The sequence below is a fragment of the Psammomys obesus genome, unplaced genomic scaffold (genome assembly GCF_907164565.1).
Source record: "Psammomys obesus unplaced genomic scaffold, mPsaObe1.curated_primary_1811, whole genome shotgun sequence".
Classification (NCBI taxonomy): Eukaryota; Metazoa; Chordata; class Mammalia; order Rodentia; family Muridae; genus Psammomys; species Psammomys obesus.
Genome location: NW_026594311.1, coordinates 569442 through 590765, shown reverse-complemented (window position 1 = coordinate 590765; position 21324 = coordinate 569442). Strand labels below are relative to the sequence as shown.

At 45.6% G+C, this 21324-nt stretch overlaps 1 protein-coding gene across 1 annotated transcript; it reads left to right on the top strand.

Moving 5' to 3' along the window:
* The first annotated feature begins 909 nt into the window (after positions 1 to 909).
* Positions 910 to 10141, top strand: Lurap1 (leucine rich adaptor protein 1). The gene is made up of 2 exons (XM_055618512.1): positions 910 to 1162; positions 7625 to 10141. Exons 1-2 carry the CDS (start codon positions 965 to 967, stop codon positions 8144 to 8146), a joined length of 720 nt encoding a protein of 239 aa, XP_055474487.1. The 5' UTR covers positions 910 to 964; the 3' UTR covers positions 8147 to 10141.
* Positions 10142 to 21324: the final 11183 nt, after the last annotated feature.

Below are 21324 nucleotides of genomic sequence, written 5' to 3'. Positions count from 1 at the left end.
GTATACACACATACATGTAACTAAACTAGAAAGGAAATCCTTCAAAAGGACATTAATTCCTATACCGGTAAGGCAGTGGCAGGTGGATCTCAGTGACCTCAAAGCCAGTCTACTCTACATAGCAAGCAAACTCCAGAACCTTCTCTGTACACACACACAAGAGAGTGCCAGGCAATGGCGGCACATGACTTTAAGCAGTCCTGGGGAGGCAGAGGCAGGAGGATCTCTTAGCCAGCCTGGTCTACAGAGTAGGTGGGTTCCAGAGAAACACAGAGAACCCTTGTCTTGGGGGTCAGGGGGAAGCAATGCAGGACGTCAGGCCCTAACTTCCCAAGGTTTTCAGATGACCCATACTTAGGCTTAGGAAGCGTCTCTTTTGTAAGCCCGTTTAAAATCAAGATCAAGGCACGTGGATCCCTTCCATTTTAATAATGGTTGCTTCTTACTTGTCAGGGGCAATGACCTGTTACTTCTTCAGTCTGATTTCTAGGTGCTGGAAGGTATCCATAAGGTGCATGGCTATATTCCAGCCCCTATAACAGACACAGCTCTTCAGCAGAAAGCCTTCCAACCCTTCTGCCGCCGTCTTAGCTCTGACTGGGGCATTCTACTTTTCATTCCTCAAGCATTTATTAGCTTCCTGCTATGTGCCTAGCTAGTGCCAACGGAGGGAGAAGGAACTGATCTCTCTCTCTCTTTTTTTTTAAGATCTTCAGTTCCAAATCTAGCCCAGTCGCTCGCCATCCAGGGCTAGAAGTTGTGTGCGCACCGGCCGGTATCGCTCTTCCCCCACCCCACACAACTGCGCGGCTTTTCTGAGCGTTACGGCACCCTCCTCCTGCCCCCTGCGCGGCGCGGGCGGGGACCCACCGGTTTAGCTCCGCGTTCGCCGCAGAGAACCGAGGACCTTAGAAAACCGGACACCGGCGTCCGGTCGCCCAGTCCTGTTCTGGCTTGGGGCCACATGGAGGGGACCGTGGAGTCCCAGACTCCTGACTTGCGAGACGTGGAGGGCAAGGTGGGCAGGAAGACCCCCGAAGGGCTGCTCCGCGGGCTTCGAGGCGAGTGGGAGCTGGGAAGCTCCGGGGACGTGCTGCTCCCGGGGGCGCCCAGCACGGGCCACGGCCTTGGGGACAAGATCATGGCGCTGAGGATGGAACTGGTGAGTGTGGGTGCTACAGGCCACGGGGACGGGGTGCGGGTTCTCTGTGTAGGGCCGTTTGTAGGGACCGGCTCAGGTTCCCGGAGTTAGGCTGGAGAGGAGGGTCCTTCCTAGATCAGTCCTGGGTTGAAAGCGGAGTTACAGTATTTGGCTCTCAAGGGTGAGTGAAAGCTTGATAGGTCCTGAGAACTGGGAGGAGGAGGCATAGCTTTTGGAAGTTTTCCCTGCCCAATAATCGGGAGGAGGGTTAAGCGGCACACACACACCACACACACACACACACAAACTTAGTACATACAGTGCAAATTCTTCCCATGGGGTCCCCAATTTCCTCAGAGCCCTATAATGCAACCGTTTTCTTTCCTTCCCCTTCCTCTGGAAAACAGGGGAAAGGTTTGGTTCCTAAGGCCCCAAGGTGTTCAGGTCAGGATTCGGGGGTGTGTGTGTGTGTGTGTGAGGTAATTCATGCTAGAAACTGCCTACACTGGGGCACACTAAAACCACGTCCCTTTCGTGAGCATCGCACCATCACGGTATTAAACGTTCTGAGACCTTTATAGAAACAGTAGCAACACTGTTTTAGTTGGTCCTTCACCTGGTACTCAAGTCTTCTTTCAGACTCCCAGGGTCTCACCTTTACCTTCTTGGAGAGAAGGGGAGGAAACAGAGGCACACCCCGCCCTTCCCTGGAACTGTTTGTTGGTCTAGATTTTGAGCCAAAAGGGCAGCCGGGCCCCAGCGGGCTCCCCCGGGGCCCTGGTTCCGGTGAAAGAGATGAATTCCACCTGCCACCACTTCCCAGCCAGTTCTGGAGAACTAAGGATTTGCCAGCTAGTCGTTGGCTCAGGACCAGAAGCCCACAGTGACAGTGAGTTAAGTCTTCCTGAGGCCCCACTGTGTGAACAACCGGTGTCAAGAAGATCTGGGAGGGTGGATGGAAGAGCAGGGAACCTCTGAAAGCCAGACCAGGGCTTTCATTTTGTGGTGAGAGGCTAGGAAAGCCTCCTGTGGTGAGTGGTTGGAGAGGATCCCTGCAGTCAGGATAGGAAGGCCAGGTGTGTACTTGGCCTTGAAGGTTGTCGCTGAGTGCCACATTCTCAGAGCAGGGCTGTAGCTACACTTACCTCTGAAAGAAGCCTGGTTTGCCTCGTTGTACAGACTTCCCCAGGCATAGAGAGAGCTTACTAGTTTGTCCTTAAAAGCTAAGTTGTTTTATTATTTTTAATTTTTAATTTTTTTTTTTTGAGACATAGGCTCACTATGTAGCTCAGGCTGGCCTCAAACTCATATTCCTCTTGAGTGCTGAGATTATGGGCACATGCTACCATACCTACGTGGAAATTAAATAATACTCAGAATATAAGCCACATGCTACCACCCAGCCTGATATATGTGGTATATGATATTTTTCCTTTTTAAGAATTTTAAGAAACTTTTTGTGTAGGAATATTTTGCCAGTGTGTATGTATGTGTACCACATGCATGCTGTTGCGCATAGAGGTCAGAGAGAGCCTTAAATCCCTTGGAACTGGAGTTATAAATGGTTGTGAGCCACTGTGGGGGTGCTGGGAACCTAGTATGGGTTCTGTGTGAGAACAAGTGCTCTTGCTGGTGGTGTCACATGTCTTTAATTTAATCCCAGCCTTAGCAGAGGCAGGGGGACCACTGAGTTCAAGGCCAGCCTGGTCTACAGAGTGAGTTCCAGGACAGCCAGGGCTACACAGAGAAACACTAGCTTAAAACAGCAAACAACAGAGCCGGAGAGATGGCTCTCAGAGGTTAAGAGCAGCACTGTCTGCTCTTCCAGAGGGTCTCAGTTCAGTTCCCAGCAACCACACGGTGGCTCACAACCGTCTGAGCCTCTCTGGATCTTAAAAAGAAAAGAAAAACCAATAAAAACCAAACCAAAAGAACCATGTGCTCTTGCCTGCTGAGCCACCTCTCTAAACTTATCCCCCTGTGGAGGTGCTGAGATTGAACCTAGGGCTTGCCCGTGCTAGGGGAGTGCCCTGTAACAGAGCTGTGCCACCACGTCCTACGATGCCCCCTTCACGCTCAGCTAGATTAGTGGTATTTCATAGATGAAAGAATTGAGGCAGAGAGAAGTTAAGCAGTTGCCCAAGGTCTCTCAAAAAAGTAAAGTCAAGATTTGAGCCCAAATCATCTGACCACATTCATCATGAAGACCCGCTTTATACCAGGGCCGTTAAGCACATTTCATGAGGAAAGTTCCAAACGCCCATGGGCTTCCTTCTCATACAGGGAGTCTGGAGGCAGGCCTGACCTCTGACTTTAGTTCTTTATAAACCTTAAGGGAGTACATTTAACTTCTGGTTTCATCTTTTTTAACTTTTGGCCCTTCAGGCCTGGGGTTTGAGGCTTCCCATGAACAGTGTACCAGAAGGGGAAGAAGATTCCTGTCAGGCTTCTTTCTACCCCCAAAGGCCAGGACAGCATTGATTTCTTCTCAGATTCTGTTCTACCCATTGGTTTTACTGAAGGGTGGGGCAGATTTGAGGCCAGGAAGGCAGGACTGACCAAAGCCCTCTGAGGACTGTCCTTCAGTTGTCCCTCTCCCTGCTGTCCTCACATAGCAGCAGAGGCCTGCCCTTCAGGCCAAGGTCAGCCCTGCTTTTGGCTTCCCACTCTTGCTTTGTTTCCCTCCTCAGAAGCTGAGTAAAGAGCCAGACTCTGAGATGTGTGGGAACGCAGACAATGATGACCTCCCGGGCCACCCATAGCTGTTGCTATGAGAAGCCACCTCCGCACAGCAGACTTCAGAAAAGTGTTAGGCAAGGAATGGAGGGAAGGCATGGGTTCAAATCTGGTATTTGCTTCTGATGTGTTTTTTGATCTTAGGGTCCTGTCCTTAGGCCTTTTTACCCTTTGGTGGAGGAAGTGAGGGGGTAATTGTGGAACGAGACGCCTGTTAAGAGCTTTTATTTTTAGTGATAATAGTTAATCCCAACAGTCAGTTACCAGCGATCTAGAACTTGGTCTTCAAGCTTTTAACCTGAGGTTTGATTTGGGTTGAGCCAAGAGTGTCCTACTCAGGGCACTTGGGCTGGGCAGAGTCTGATCTACATGTGTGGAAGAGTAGGGAGCCTCCAGGGAAAAGCATTGGGCCGCTTCTGTTTATCTTCTGCTCTGTTTCCAAAGAGATGGCGTGAAATGAGTGTTTCTTTTTCTGTCGAGAAAGCCTTCTGCTTCTATTCTGGGAGATGGTGTCGTCACAGTTAGGGGATCCCACTGTTGCAGGATTAAAGAATCCGGTGCTCAGGTTGGTTTCCTAAGCAACACAGTACAACTAAGCCTCTTGAGTCTTGAGGACCACCAGAGAGATCAGATAATGAAGGCAAGAGAATCACAAAATTGAACAAAAGGAACTGCTCTTAGGGAGCTGATGACCTGGGGTGGGGAAAGAGGAGACAGTACAGGCTTGTACAGGAGGAGAAATTTTGTTGGGGGCTAGGAATGTGCTTGGCTTGCCTTGCATGCAGAAAGCCCTGAGTTAAATCTTGAGCAATAACACAAAACTGGGTGTGGCAGGACATGCCTGTAACCCCAGTCCACTGGAGGTAAGGCAGCAGGATCAGAAGTTCAAGGGAAAAATGTTGGAATGAGGGCCTGCCTCCCAGAAGAGCTGACCTGGGGGGTGTGGTGTCAGGTGTTCGATGTTTTGAATTGGAGGAAAGTGCATTCTCTGGCTGGAATGCTTCTGTCCACTGTCTGCTCAAGCCCAGCCTAACCCGTCTTAGCTCACGTCTTTCATCTGGGTTTGGGTTATGGCCCTCCAGGTATGTACAATTTTCTGTAGCAGTTGTTTTCTCTACCATTTGTCATATGGAATTTTAAAAAAATTATAAACATTTTTTTCTATGTTTGAGTGTTTTGCTGTTAGTGTGTGTGTGGAGCACATGCATGACGGGTGCCTGCAGACGTCATCAGAGGACTTCATATCCCCTGGAGTTAACGATTGTGATGACACCATGTTGGTGCTGGGAACTGAACCCAGGTCTTCTTCAAGAGCAGCAAGTGAAGCCAGGCATTGTAGCACACACCTTTAATCCTAGCAGAGGCAGAGGCAGGTACTCTTACCTGCTAAGCCACCTTGCTGGCCCTCTAAGTCCTTTTTAAAAAATACCTTTTGGGATGGGCACAGTGGCACATGCCTGTAATCCCAGTACTCTGAGAGGCAGGGACAGGCAGATCTCTATAAAAAAAAAAAAAAAGCCACTCTGGTCTACAGATAAAGTCAGGACAGCCAAGGCTACACAAGAGAAACCCTGTCTCAAAAACAAAAATCCTCGTGCTACCACACCCATTTCTATACGAATTTGTTAATTTGGTTAAAAGTTAAAATAAATAAACCTAAACTTAAAAGCAATACTGTACCAGTGTGTGGATGACACACTTTTTTTCTTTTTCTTTTTTCTTTCTTTCTTTTTTTTTTTTTTTTTTTTGGTTTTTTCGAGACAGGGTTTCTCTGTGTGGCCTTGGCCGTCTTGGACTGTCTTTGTAGACCAGCCTGGCCTCGAACTCAGAGACCCGCCTGCCCCTGCCTCCCTGAGTGCTGGGATTACAGGTGTGCCACTGTGCCCGGTGGTGTTGACACACTTCTTTACTTCCAGGACAAGGCAAGGGCAAACAGATCTGTGAGTTTGAGGCCAGCCTGCATACATAGTGAGTTCCAGGCCAGCCAGGGGTACATCGTGAGAAGTGTCTCAAAACAGCAATAAATGTTGTGGCAGGATCTTGATTCACAAAGAAGTATATTGGACTTGAAGCTGGAGAGACAGACAAGGGTTATGACAAACTGCTGATGTGTTCAGATTTCATTCTGTCAGAGCACTACAAACCACTGAGTCAGGTTCAGACTTGGGCTTGGGAAAGGCTAACCTAGTACACTTGAGCTGGGAGGGACCCTGGAGGTTACACTGTAGTTCACTCTTACTTCCGGGAGTAATAGCCCCAAACCCCAAGCCAGTGGGATTCTGGCCCTGAGCTCTGCCCCGCCCTTCTTCCCTCAAGCCTTGTCACCCAGTCTTCAGGGAGCAGGGAACCAAGTTAGTGCCCACTTGATTCCTCAGCTCCCATCTCCTTTTGGCCCAGACTGTTCCCCAGCTAACACTGTATAGCTGTCCTTTGCCTTCTAAGTCATACTAGTGAATCTGGATGGGTCTAATAGTTTACCTTGAATAGGAAGTTTGAAGCCCAGCGTCTTAGTTAGGGTTTCTATTGTTGTGAAGAGACACCGTGATCATGTCAACTCTTAGAAAGGAAAACATTTAATTGGGGCTGGCTTATAGTTCAGAAGTTTGGTCCATTACATCACAGCAGGAAACATGGTGGCACATAGGCAGACATGGCGCTAGAGAAGTAGCTGAGAATTCTGTATCTCGGTCCACAGGCAGCAGAAGGAGAATGAGACACACAGGATGTAGCTTGAGCATAGGAGACAGGGTTTCACTGTGTAGTCTTGGGTGACTTGGAACTCACTTTGTAACCAGGCTGGCCTTGAACTCACAGAAATTCTACTGCCCCCCAAGGGTTTCCTTTGCCTCTTAATTAAGTGCTAGAGCTACATGCATGAACCAGCACACTCAACCTTGTTTTATTATTTCATTAATTTTGAAACAGGGTCTCATGAAGCCCAGGCTGGTCTTGAACTGCCAATGTAGTTCAGTATGACCTTGAACTTCTGATCCTCTTGCTTCCACCTCCTGAGTGTGCATCACCGCATCTAGTTCATCTGGCTGGTGCTAGCTTCGGACTCAGGGCTTAGGGGATGCTAGGCAAGTGTTCTCCCCACCAAGCCACATCCACAGCCCCTTAGCGGCATAGTTTCATATTTAACATCTACTGACGCCCCACTGTAGAAAGTGTATACCCAACGCCATTTCAAAATCCTTCTCCATGCTGTGAAGTGAACGATTCAGTCTTGTTTTTCAGTCAAAGAAAAACAAACACCTACTTATCATCACATAGTTAATCAGTAAGAAAGTTGGTTTTTTGTTTTTGTTTTTGTTTTTTGTTTTTTGAGGGGGGGTTATTTTTCAAGACAGGGTTTCTCTGGTTGTTCTGGAACTTTTTTTGAAAGTTCTAGGCTGAATTCACAAAAATTCTCCTGCCTCTGCCTCCTGAATGATGGCATTAAAGGCATGCACCACCACCACCTGGCTGGAAAGTTGGTTTTTGTTTGGTGCTAGGGATGGAACCCAGGATTTCACACATGCTAAGAGGCAAGTTTATTCTTCATTGAGCTGTATCTCCAGCCTACTCAAGCCCCATCTGAGAATTTAAACTGGAGTCTCTGCTCTAAAGCCCATCTTTCAGACCTTTTTTTAAATTTCTTTTTCCATGTGAAAGTGAAGCGTAGCTGGCTGGACCACAAGGTTAGGGAGACACCTGGGAAACGCATAGCGTAGAACCTGGAGCTAACTTCTTTCTGCACTTCTTCAGGCTTACCTTCGAGCTATCGACGTGAAGATCCTGCAGCAGCTGGTGGCATTGAATGAAGGTATCGAGGCAGTTCGCTGGCTGTTGGAAGAACGGGGAACACTGACCAGCCATTGCAGCAGCCTCAATAGCAGCCAGTATAGTCTGACAGGTGGAAGCCCAGGCCGCTCAAGGCGGGGCAGTTGGGACAGCCTGCCAGATACCAGTTTAACTGACCGCCTGGATAGCGTTTCTATTGGCAGCTTCTTGGACACTGTGGCCCCCAGAGAGCTGGATGAACAAGGGCTCCCTGGGCCTTCCTGTCCTGAGATTGGCTGGGCAAAGGTTATACCCAGTGAAGACAGGGCCAGGACTGATGTGGACATGACATCCAGCAAGCTAGGGAGCTTAACAGCTACATGGAAGCTCCCAGGGGACGAACTCCGAGTTGGACCACCTGAGCCACCAGAGGATGACAATTCGAAGCAGGGCTTTGAGGCTCATTGGTACTGGGAACAGTGCCAGGATGATGTGACCTTCTTGTAAAGACTTTCCTACCCATTTGTACTTTGTGGCTCTTTCAACTTTTGGCCCAAGTCTCCGTCAGTTTTCCCTCAACTCACACTAGACAGAGGCTGTACTGTAATCAGTTAACGTGAAAGTCTGGCCTATCTCTTTGGTCCCTGGGGAGCCTCTGCATTCACCCCTCAATTATTGGGTCCCTAGAGCTATTTCCATAGAGATGTTGGCTCTAGAGGCCTCACCTGTGGCTCCTGAGGGAAGGGTATCTCCATGCCCCTCCCCAGTGAGGTGAGTTTTATGGAATTTAGGACCTCTAAGATATCACTATAGAAGAGGGAATAATTGTCTCATCCAATGCCTAGGAGTCTGGGATGCTTCTTAAAAAAAAAAAAATGGAGAATTGAGAAAGGACAGTCAGGGCCAAACCTGCATGGATTGGCCCTTTTGGAGTTGAGAGAGCAACCATTTTCTGCCTTCTTAGTGATGTCATTTCTTGTCATAATTCAGGAAAAGTGCTTCCTCTGTACCAGTCCTGGTTGGTGTTTGATAGGTCTGTATACAGGTTTCACTTAATGTGAGAGGGAACACATATGTCTGTGCTGTTTTTATCAAGTTCTTACTTTCCAAACATGGTGTTTTCAAGGCTTCACCTGTGACTAAATCCCTGTTTCTTACCAAGTAAGAAACTCAGAGGCCTCCACCAGGCTCTCAGATCTGCTTGGCTTACTTTACTACAGACCCCTATCTGGCCCTGGGCCTGGGCCGGGCGTGACCACGTCCAGCTAGGCCTCTGCATTTTTAAAATATGTGCCTCTGTCGTTTAGGAGTAAGGAGAGTAAAGGTTTCGGGCTCTGGACACACTCTGGGATAGGGGGATGATCTTAGTCCTTTCTGTCCCTGTGTTTACTTACCCTTCCTTCATCCTGGCCATTCTTCCACTATTTGGTCATAAGGATGCTTGCCTGAAGTTGAGACACAAGGAATCCCTTTGTCTGAGCTACAATGGAGGGAGTGTGACAGGAAAACACTGAGGCCCTTTGGTTCCTGGACCTCATTAGGGCGAAGAGGCTATGAAAAGTCCTTCTTTAGGCAAGCCCCTAACTGACTCCTGGACTTGAGGGATAATCAGGACTTGCTCTAAGGTTGTATCCCAAGGTCCTAGCTAATTATACCAAGGAAGAAAATCTAGGAAACTGCCATTCTGAGGCTCAAGGAAGAGGCAGAGGGCAAAGGCTGTGATTAATACCTGGACAAATGTATGCACCACCATACCTGGTACATACATTTAGTCCCAACACTCAGGAAGCAGAGACAGGTGGATCTCTGTGAGTTCTAGGCCAACCAAGGCTATATACATAGTGAGACCCAGTCTTAAAAAAACAAAGAAACCAGAATGAAAGCTGGGCATGGTGAGGCACGCCTGTAATCCTAGCACTCTGGGAGGAAGAGGCAGGTGGATCTCTCTGAATTTGAGGCTAGTCGGGTCTACAGAGTGAGTCCGGGACAGCCAAGGCTACACAGAGAAACTCTGTCTCGATAAATAAATAAACAAACAAACAAACAAAAAACTAGAAATAGATTAGCCCTTTGGGTCCCAGGTAACTGCCCTGTCTTTCCAGAGCCCTGAAATTGGATTCCTGGAGGGGGAAAGTGTTATCTTTGTTTAGTGGGCCCTCCTGAGTTGGAGTCTTGCCCAAATCCCAGAATAACAGCCATTTTCTGTTTTTCAGAAATTCCATGTTGGGGAAAGGGAAGGCAGTCAAGTTACGTCTACTTTCCTGTCTCCCGGCCCCAATGCCGCAACAGTTGTTTTGCAACCACCAAATCCCCAGCCTCTGGCTCTTCTAAAGACCCTCTTGTCCCCTGCCTTAAAGTGGTAGTGGTCATCACTATTCCTACAATGACTTCAGGTGGCTGGGTCTCCTTAATCTGTTCGTTGCCCTGGAGCTCAGGCTCTCCATAGCTCTGGGATTTGGAATTTCAAATACCCTGTCTCAGTCTGAGCCAATCCACAGTGCTCCCTTGCACAACCAGTACCTTTTGTCTTTGAAGCTACTGTATTCCTTTTTTTTTTTTTTTTTTTTTGAGGCTCATTTCTTCCCAGTATAAACGTCTGAGCTGAAAAGGCTGCCTGCCTCCTTGTGGCCATAATGCAGTATTGCCCGGAGTTGCTGGGTGAAATCTCCAAGTTTAAATGTAATTCAGTCCAGCCTTTCAGGAGACCATCCCTCTTAGTGCACAGAGGATTAGGCCTAGAGATGGCATAGATTTGCCCAGTTCTACCTGTTGTGAAATTGTGGCAAAGGCCATGTTAGAGTGCCTGAAACCCACAGCTCCATCTTTAGACATACTGACCAGTTAACACCCCAAAGCCCAAAGGAACTGAAAACGTTTTCTCGTAAGATTTGAGACCTACCTGGGTATGGTGGCCCACACTTTGGCCTGCAATCCCAGAACTTGACAGCTGCATACAGAGCAGGAGTTCAAAGTCATCTTCAGCTACATAGCAAGTTCAAGGCCAGCTGACCACATGAGGCGCCCCTTCCCCACACACACATTCACTCATAACAATCATCCACCCACCCTACCCCTAAAGAAGCAATTGAGTCTTTACAGGGATTCAACCGGACTAGGTGAAGGGCTTGCTGATCTAGACATCAAATAGGAAAGCCCAGGGCGAACCTTCCCCCCACCCCCCGCCCCTGTGGAAAGGAAAAAGGCATGGGTTGGAGGTTAGCACTGTGGAGCTAGAGCTGGAGATTAGAAGCAGGATGGGGTGAAATTAGGAAAACCAAGCAGCTGACCTTGCAGAAGTGAAGGTGTACCACAGGTTTAGGAATGATTTGAAAGTGTTGGGTTGGGTCTGGAGAGATGGCTCAGTGGTTAAGAGCACTGTGTGTTCTTCCATTGGTCCTGAGTTCACTTCCCAGCAACCCCATGGTGGCTCACAACCATCTCTATTAGGATCTGCTGCCCTCTTTTGGAATGCAGGTGTACATGCAGATAGAGCACTTATATACATAAATAACTCTTAAAAACAAAAGAGAAAGTGTTGGGCTGGAGATATGGTTGGGATGATTTTGAGACTCCAGACTTTTCGCTTTATTTTTGAGACGGGGTCTCTAAACACAACCCTGGTTGTTCTGGAACTCACATTGTAATACAAGGCTAGCTTCAAACTCACAAAGATCAGCCTGCTTCTGCCTACCAAGTACTGGGATTAAAGGTGTGTATCACTGTGTTCAGAGTTGTTATTGTTTTTAACGATTGATTTTTAGAAAGCATCGTATTTTATAGCCAGTGTTGACCTGGGACTCACTATGTAGCCCAGGATGGCCCTGGAACAGGTGAGAAATCCTCCTGCCTCAGCTTCTGAGTACTGGAATAACAAGTGTAAGCTACCACACTTGGCTTTGGGTATCCTGTTGTTTCTGTTTGTTGTTTGGTTTTTTGTTTTTTGTTTTTTTTTTTTTTTAGTTTTTCAAGACAGGGTTTCTCTGTGTAGCCCTGGCTATCCTGGACTCACTTTGTAGACCAGGCCAAGCTCAAACTCACAGAGATCTGCCTGCCTCTACCTCCCGGGTGCTGGGATTAAAGACATGTGCCACCACTGCCCAGCTTGGGCATTCTGTTTTACTACCTTCAGACTCCAACATCTGAGGAGTTTATGAGCCAAAATAAATATATCCCCAGTCCTTCCTACCTGCTTCCAGGTTGCCTGGTTGATGCCTGGCTGTTCTGTTAGCATGGACTTTTAGGAACTATAGGTAGGCGCTGTTTGGGAACTCTGTGAAATGGGAGAGGGGAGAGATGCAGAGAGACAAGAATGGGATAGAACAGGGTGAAAGTTTGGACAGAGGAAGCACACTGCTGTCCGAATGTTCTGGGGCTGTCCTCAGAACTCATAATTCAAAGATGGTAGCCCGGGAGGGCAAAGACGGGTCTGGCCAGTCTGATTCCATCTGTCCGGCAACATGAGGCAATGGGAGAGATCAGGTGTTAGGGTGTGTACTTGGTGGGAGCAGGGAGTTGGTGGTGAGGGTAAACATTTGGGTGAATGGAAGCTGGTGGCAGTTTCAGTTAGCAATATTTAGGGTTACAGCAAACACAAGTTCATTGTGGGCATGGTGCTAGGTACTTGCTGAATATTCAGTTTTACACGTTCAAAGAATAATGAATGTGTATAAGCCTACAAGCCAATATAATGCATAGAAAGAAAATTAAGCTGGTTTATACATTAGCATTTAAAAACATTGTTTAATTCTTAATCCTAGAAACAACTCACTGTTACCAACATATTGTTGCTTAGAAATTTGCTAACTTCAGACAGGTAACAAGTAAACCAATGTAGAATGATGGTCAATGTGACTGTAAGGCCTTCCAGGAAATCTATGGCTCCCCACTTCACTCCCTCAGCTACTCTGTTTTTATTCTCCTAGGAGATCAGGTAGTAATATTGATTTGCTGCTGCTGACATAATGAATTACCATAAACTCAGTGGCTTAAAGCCCAGTTAGGCTGGGCATGCTGGCACATGTTGGCACATGCTGGCAATCCTAGCTCTCATGGGGTTGGGGAAGGCAGGCTGTAAGTTTGAGGCCAGCCTCAGAAAAGGAATGAGACTTGAGAGAAAATCCTAGGCTTTTTAAAGCCTGTAGCACTTGTGACCAGGGTGGAATGTTTCTGCAGGCAGGGCCCTTGACAGTTTCTCCTCTCCAGTGCCACTGTGTGTGCCTGCTCCTCCAGGCAGAGGTAATTACACTCCCAGAAGACTAACCTTGGTTCTCCCTGGGAAGCACACACATGTCTCCTCCTTAAATAGATTTTATTCCTTAGTGGTTAATTATCGTCGATACTAGACCCTCTTTTTTATTTCCTGATCCCTAGTCTCTATCTTCTCTCGGACATACATATACACTCAAACTTGTCAATGTATGTTAGGAAAGGTATCTTTAAATATATTTGTATATGTGTTTATCTGTGTGTGTGCGTGAATGTGTATATATATATATATGATTCTGTGCTTTTACGTGTTTTGATGTGTATAAATGGTATACTTTGATAGTAAACTAACTTCTATAATGAATTGCTCTCATATTTCAGTAACAACACAATGTGTGACTTATTTTTCGCCTGTTCCACAGAGGATAGATATCCCTGACTGGATAGTTCTCCCCTGCACATGTCAGGCCCCAGGCTCCTTCCAGTTTCAGATGGTGATAGCCATAAACTTTCCACCAAGTTGTTTTTCCATCCACTGATGATCCTTTGACTTGGGATTACAAAACCGTGATTTCCTGACACTATTAGTACATTTTCATTAGTCTAATTCTGTATGGAAAACTTCACACCTCAGAGGATCATTTATTATTCTGAAATAAAGTTCATATCAAAATGATAAGACATATGCTTAAGTGTCTTCTATTCCCCCCCCCCTTTTTTTTTTAATTGAGCCAGAGTCTCATACAGCCCAGACCGGCTTTCAACTCACTATGTAGCTGAGGTGGACCTTCCAGTCCTGATCTTGCTTCCATCTTCCAAGGACTGGGATTATAGGTCTACCCCACTCTACCTGGCCTTACAGAAACAAACAAAACCCAAACATAATGTTACTTTGTAGTCCAAGTTAGCCCGGCCTTCAAGGGTCCTCCGGCCTCTGACTCCTGAGACTAGGACTCCATGTGGCTGCTACCCGGCCTCGTTTTCTGTAGTTTTTGGAGTAGTAATGCTGTTCCATGGCTTTGTTTTGGTTTATTCTTCTGTAAACTTACTGGTCTGGATCTGTAGTTGTTGTAAACGTAATGCCTTTCAAACATTCGCAGTTTTTGTTGTTTGTTTTAAATATATAAAACACAGGGGAGCTGAAGAGATGGCTCAGTGGTTGAGAGCACTTGATGCTCTTCCAGAGGACCCAAGTTTGGTTCTTAGCACATCCAGAAGCTTATACTCATTTGTAACTCCATCTCCAGGATATCAGATGCCTGCTGTCACATGCACTTACATGCACATACCCACATACAAGCGTACAGACCTACACATTGTTAAAAATAATAAAAATTTCAAAATTGTTTTATGTGTATACATGTATGTACATATGTGACTGTACAGGCAACAAGTGTATGCAGGTGGCCATGGTGGTTAAAAGAGGGTATCAGATCTCCTGGAACTGGAATCATAGGTGGTTGTGAGCTGTCCTATGTAGATGCTGGGAACTGATCCCTTGTCCTCTGTAAAAGCAGTAAGTGCTCTTAACCACTAAGCAGCCCTAAAAAAAAAAAAAAAAAAAAAAAAAATCAAACACAGGACTCAGGTGTAGGGTAGAGTGCGTTTCTAGCATGCATGAGGACCTAGGCTAAGTCTCCCGGAACAGTAAAGTTAATCATGTGTACAATGATGGTGTAGCATGCAATCATGGCACTTAGGAGACACAGGAAGATCAGAGGTTTAAGGACAGCCTGGGATACATGGGACTATCTCAAGAAATAAAATAACCAAGAAAAAGTAGAGGGAATAGAGAAATGAATACTTATACACCTACCAATCAACTTCCATTGTTTTTTTGTTTTGTTTTCTGTTTTTTTTCTGAAGACCTTAGTTTATTACTTATCAGGGGTAGGGGTCCTCTTGCCATGGTGCACGGGAATAGGTCAGAGGACAAGTGCATGTGCCGGAGTTGGTACTTTCCTTCCACCGTGGGGTCCTGGGGATGGAACTCAGCTAGTCAGGACTAACAGTATGAGCCTTTAACCACTGAACCATCTCATGCCCAGGAGGACCTGAGCTTAGTCCTCAGAATCCACATAAAAAGTGAGATGTGGTTGCTAACAGTGATGGAGGATGAGACAGGCAAGCGTCTGAGGCTCATGGGCCAGTCTGACCAGCATACCTGCTGAACTCCATGCCAATGAGAAACACTATCTCAAAACACGAGGGGAGCAGTGCATGGATAATGCCCACATTGTCCTCTACCTTCCAGACACATGTACACACATAAGCCTACACACCTACACATATGTGCACCTGAACACACACAAGAACATTCAAAACTCAACACTGAAAAAGAAACAAGAGCGAGCAGTGGTGGCACTCGCCTTTGATCCCAGCACTCAGGAGGCAGAGACAGACTGATCTGAGTTTGAGACCAGCCTGATCTACAGAGTGGGTTCCAGGACAGCCAGGGCTACACAGAGACACCCTACCTCAGACAAACAAGATGACAAAATAACAGGCAGGTAAAGGGATTTGACGTTAAGTGCAAATTTGATTCCCCAGGACTGACTTGGTGAAAAGGGGTTCTGAATGTGGTGGGGAATTGGGGAAATGGTGGATGGGACTCAAAGAGACACCAGATAGATTACCAGAGACTAACAAGTCTATTATTTTTAAAAATTATTTTATGTGTTGTTGCTGATTATTAATATTTATTATTGATTTTTCTTTTAATTAAATAGCTGTTATTCCTAAACTACCTGTATACCCAATCATCACACAGAGACTAAGATTTATTTAATTAACCTAGAGCACAATGCTAGGCAATAATTACTCCATCCTAAAACCTCCAAGCCTGCATAGCTTCCTCCCATTCAGATTTCCCACATTATACTTGCTTTTTAGTCATATCTTAGGTTCGGTTGGTTCATCTCTCCTGGTGCTTCTGGAGTCTCTCCTCTCTCAGATCTCTCCTCTCCACCCCTCCTCCCACTCACTTCTTTCTCCTCCCCTCTGGACCAGGATGTCCCACCCTGTTCTCTCCATTGCTCAGCATTGGCTGGTTGTTTTATTGGCAACACAGAGAACAAATGGTGGCATGTTTACACAAAGCATCACAGTGCAATGTCAGGATTGAAACTATATAGTGGGGTAGAGGAGTCAGCATGTGAATGAACAAGGGTAAATTGTATACACTACACAAGAACATTATACCAACAATGTGTGTGTTGCCTGCATGTATGTATGTCTATGTACTATGTGCATGCCTGGTCCCCAGTAAAACCAGAAGAGTTAGATTCCTTGAAATTGCAATTACAGGCAATTGCCAGTTGCCTTGTGGGTGCCAGGAAGCAAGCCAAGGTTCTCTGGAAGAGCAGCAAATGCCCTTAAGTGCTGAGCCGTCTCTCCAGCCCCTCAGGAACTTATTAAAAGAGTTATTATCACTGATGAATCAGTCTGCCTCTATCTTAGGCTTACAAGCCATTTTGTAGTATAGACAAACTAGGCTCATTCTTGTGATTAAATCTCTATTTCTCAAGGATTGGGCTATGCCCCACCTGTAACTTTAACTACAATGGTTCTACTCCCTGTTCCAGGAAATAGCAACCATGTCACTATTTCAAAAACTTATTATAACCATCTTGCAACCCTACCTGTTGTTGTAAATATAAAAAAATGTGAGTGTTGGGCTTTATAATGTTTATTATTTGCCCTATGATGATCACAGTGGTATTATTCAACGCCCTCTCACAAATAATAAAACACAGACACCCGTTAGATTTTATAATTGCCTTATTACCCTGGGCTAGACAGATATTTCACCTATACTGTCCCAATATCCTCACCATCCATCTCCCAGCCCCCATCCAATGCCATTCACCTTAATCTTCCCTATCTGGCCTACCTTTCCTACATATTTCCATGGTACTTGCTTGTATTCTTCATTTGGGCCTTTTCATGCCATTATTGGAATCCTTCCTCTTGGTCCAAGTGGTTCCTTCTCCACCTAACCCATCCTAACCCATCGTGGTGTCCTCCTTCCTTCTCTCTTCCTGTCTATCTGTCTTGTGATTCTCCTGTCCTCTCCTAGCCCAGGAACCTTAGCCATGCCTACCCTATTCTGCCCTGCCCAGGTATAGGCCATTTAATCAACCAATAAGGTATGTCTTAGGCAGGTATAAAAAATAAGGATTGGTGCAACCACATCTTGAGGGCCAGTAACATGTATCAGACCAACCTCCAACACCTACTTTTGTTAAAGGGTTGTTATGACCACCTTGCAGTCATGTCTTTGTTTCAGGAGGCTGTTCTGACTAACTTGTTATATTTATGTTCTGCTGCTATAACTCCTCCTATTTTGCCTGCCAAATCCTCCACTTGAAAACCCCCTACTCCTCAGCAATAAAAGCCTTGTCTTCCTTACATCCACAGGTTGATCTCTTGAACCTGGCTATTAGGAAGAGGCAGTCTTTGTATACAAGAAAACGTTTGCTTTAATTGATCTGGCCGTGATGACTAGAATTGGTTGTTTGTTTGTTTGTTTGTTTTTCTGGAATTAACATCACAGACAGAGGGACAATAGCATGGTGTAGGAATATGCAGGCCTCAGCACCAGAGGCATGGTAAGATCTCTGAACAGAATCAGAGCAACATGGCAGAGAAAGGAGCCTCTTTAAAAAAAAAAAAAAAAAGAAAAGAAAAAGATTTATTTATGTATTTACTATTTATACATATTCTGCCTGTACCAGCTCTCATTGAGTTTTCAATGATGGCTGGTTTGAGTTTTCAAGATGGCTGGTTTCCTCTTCATCCTCCTCACCTAAGACAAAAAGCCCGGCAGCTGAAAACAAAGGTCTGGCAGGCATTTTCTCTGACTGAAGGGCCTCCTGTTAGCGGATAGACGGCCTGCTTCTGGGTTGCCTAGTAACCTAAGATGTCATCACGTGTCACCTACCAGGTATGTGGCAGACATGGTTCAGCTTCACATTCACAAGCTATGAAAGGAGCGACTGGACACTTAGTCTCTCTCTTACTCTCTCCTCTCTTACCTTCCTCTCTTGCTCTTTCCACCTGGCTTTCTTTTTTTGGGGGGGGGCACCATGTCCCCCCCTCTCTTTCCTTTCCTCTTTATCTCGCCACCTCCATCCAATTAATCTCTTTCATATAATATCTATTGTGTGCGTGGCATAATTTTAAAATACATACTAACGTTTGGTGGCCCGTATGGACAGGGCTTTTCTAGCAATATTTAGACAGGCTAGAACCCCTCTTCACATGCCCGCCCACAACAAATCTTTCCCTTGCACCCTCATCTCTGTTCCTTTCATGATGGCTTAGCTTGTCTATGCCTGCCGTTGCCAGCACACACGTCTGTCCTGTTTCTGAAGGCTGCTCAGATGTACATACAACAGATCTTTTTCTCACCCTCACCTGCTCTGGTCTTTCATGATTGCTCGCTTGCACTGGACTTCACTATTAGACCTGCCCGCACAGCATGGAGGGTTTTAAAACTGCCCTCAAATGGCTCTAAATTTTACCACCTTTGTGTTTTAAAATGTCTGCCTCGCTTGCGTGCTTATGTGTGGAGCAGGGTTTTTCTGTGCCACTCACGGACAGTTTAGAACTGCTGCTGGGCAGGGACTAACATGCCATAAGCAAAGCCCCAGGTCCTGTAATCCCCTTCTGCCATGTGGCGGAACACAACTCATGGCTAGCCGCCATGTGGATTTTGGGATAAAGAGGGTAGAGTCATGGCTTCACTGGCATCTCCACTAAGGGCAAGCATGTGGCTTCACCGCCATCTTAACTAAGGGCAGTCAAAGGCAGTCACATGATTAGCAGCCATCTTGGTTATTAGAAACGTGGTTTTCCTGCTGCCAGCTGCTTTCACTACCTTGTTTCTGTCCCACTGTTTTTGAAGCTGCAGAACTGTAGTCTCTTATAGGCTCTAAAAGGCCACTGTGCCCTTCCTGCCTCCACTCTAAAGCTGCCTATCCGCCTGTATCCTTTCCCACGGATGAGATTCCCTCTATGAGAACTCAGCCTTACTGCTGATAAAGCCCTGGTACCAGGCACCGAGGTTCCCCACCTGCTGTGCTATTTGGTTGACAAACCACTAGCTGCACGGTCCATTTCCATTTCCCCTTTCTCATTCACAGGAATAGCTTCCCTTTGGAAAACCTCTGGCCTGCCTATATTTTCCCTACTCAAATGTCCAATAGCCAGTAACATCGAGTAACACTAAGAACGATCAGGGCAATAAAAAACGATTCTCTATTTCTCTTTTCTCTCAAAGTCCTGTCTCTCTCTGCCTGCTATCGCACTAAATGAAAATACTCTCTGGTTTCTTTGTATACTCTCAAAATTTTTTTTTAAGATTAAACTGTAAGGCGCTGGAGAGATGGCTCAGTGGTTAAGAGCACTGGCTGTTCTTCCAGAGGACCTGTGTTCAATTCCCAGCAACCACATGGTGGCTCACAACCATCTGTGATGGAATTTGATTCCCTCTTTTGCTGTGCACGAAAACAATGCTCCTGCACATAAAATAAATCTTTAAAAAAAATGATTAAACTGTAAACTTTAAGGTGACTACATGGTAGGAACAATTTTAATCATCTGTTTATTTTGTCTCCCTTTAGACTAAGACAGCAACAAGTCTTGTTCTGCCCAGTTCACGAACCCCAAAAGACCAGGAATAAACAAGACTCCGCTGTAAATACATGAGGTTCTTTCTATTATAAATCATTACAAGCTGCACCTTGGGCCCACACCCCCCACCACCGAAGCGGTGAGAGCTGAGAGCCGTGTTCAGGTTAGTTGGGTGATTTAAAGATTCTGGTCCCTCCCATGCCCAAGGCAGGGGCAATTCCTGCCTGGCAAGCATCTATTGGTCAAAATGCTACATTTTGAATTGATTGGCTATAGGAAGATCCCCAAACCATTAGTGACCTGGTGTCCCTCCCTAGGGGGATGGGCCAGTTTCCTAGCAACTGTATCTCTAGTGGGTGAGAAAAGAATGCAGTAAGGTGGTCCTTCTCCTCAGGGCATTACTGGACTTCTCCACCCACCTAGTTTAGGCCTTAAATATTAATAGTTGCTGATTTTTAGTCTTTTGGTCTCTCAGTCTCATCTTAAATGGGTATGGATTTTTTAAATTCAAAATTATATTTTTACAACATGATATATATATATATGATTCAACCCTGGTTCAAAATAATTTTTATATGATGCTGAAATTTCAAGGTTATAAAGTTCTAATCAAATTAAATAATTTAAAGTGTACATCTAATTGCCTATGTCTTTATCAATTTCTAAATTAGTGAATAAATGCTGTGTCTCCCACCATGAGCTGGCTGTGATCCTGATTCACCACTAGGCTTTCTGGTTGATAGGTTTGGTATAATAAATTCAAATGTAATTTTGAAATTGCTTTATACTGTTTTACTCTATTGTTAGTTTTAAAACTTATAACTCAGGGATTACTAAATAAAAAATTTTGCCTAGATACCCTTAAACTATATGTATAATTCCAAAGATACTCTAAATTGAGATCTATTAATTTTAAAGGCATTTATTTGTTTATGTTAAAACTTGGTGTTTGTGCTATTATCTTTACTATCAAAAGGTTAAAATGTGCTTGGTCTTATTTTCTAAATATGGTAATATTATTAATCTATAGTATCTTAAATGGACTTTTTATATAAATCCTAAAGTCCTAATATTTAATGGTTAATAAATGCAAGTTAATAGTCAGTCATCTCACAGATGATCATAGATGATCAAGTTCTCTAACATGTCCTAAAATATATTTATAGTCCTACAGATGCAAACATGGTCTCACTGCTTAATTAAACAGCTTAATTAAACTGTTTAATTAAACAGCTGAGGATATTCCCTGAGTCACCATGCAGGAGTTGGTAAAAATAATAAGGGAGGAGTCTTCCTGATAGGTCATCTACAGCACAAAACTATGCTCCAGACCTTGCTGCTTTGAGGCTGTCAGCATTTCCACAGAGAAAACAAGAGGTCTGCAATGCCCCATCCCGCTGGTGTATAACCAAAAGTCAGCTCCACCAGGTGACTGTTTCAAATGCAGCTGGGATCTGGTCCCGCAGCTGCCTCAACAAGCCATGACTGCCTACTGGCAGACTGGCCTCCGGAAGTCAGAATGCTCCCACGCAGGCTTGTCCTCTGTGCCCAGCCATGGAGGCTCAACCAGCACAAGAGCCACAGACACTTCCAGCCTTTGAGCTCAAAAATGGCTCCTAGATTCGGCGACCTCCACTGCCTTCGCGCAACCCCGGGTAACATTGCAGGTCTGTTTTAACCTCACACTTGGGTCCCATAGACATATTACCAACTTATGTCTTGAGAAACTTCAGGTGCCTTCTCAGTCTTCAGATGCAGCCATAAGTCTTCATATGAGGGTTACGCCTCACTCCTAGAGCTGCTACTGTCAGGTCTAGACACAGTCTGCTTTGTTGCCAGACTCA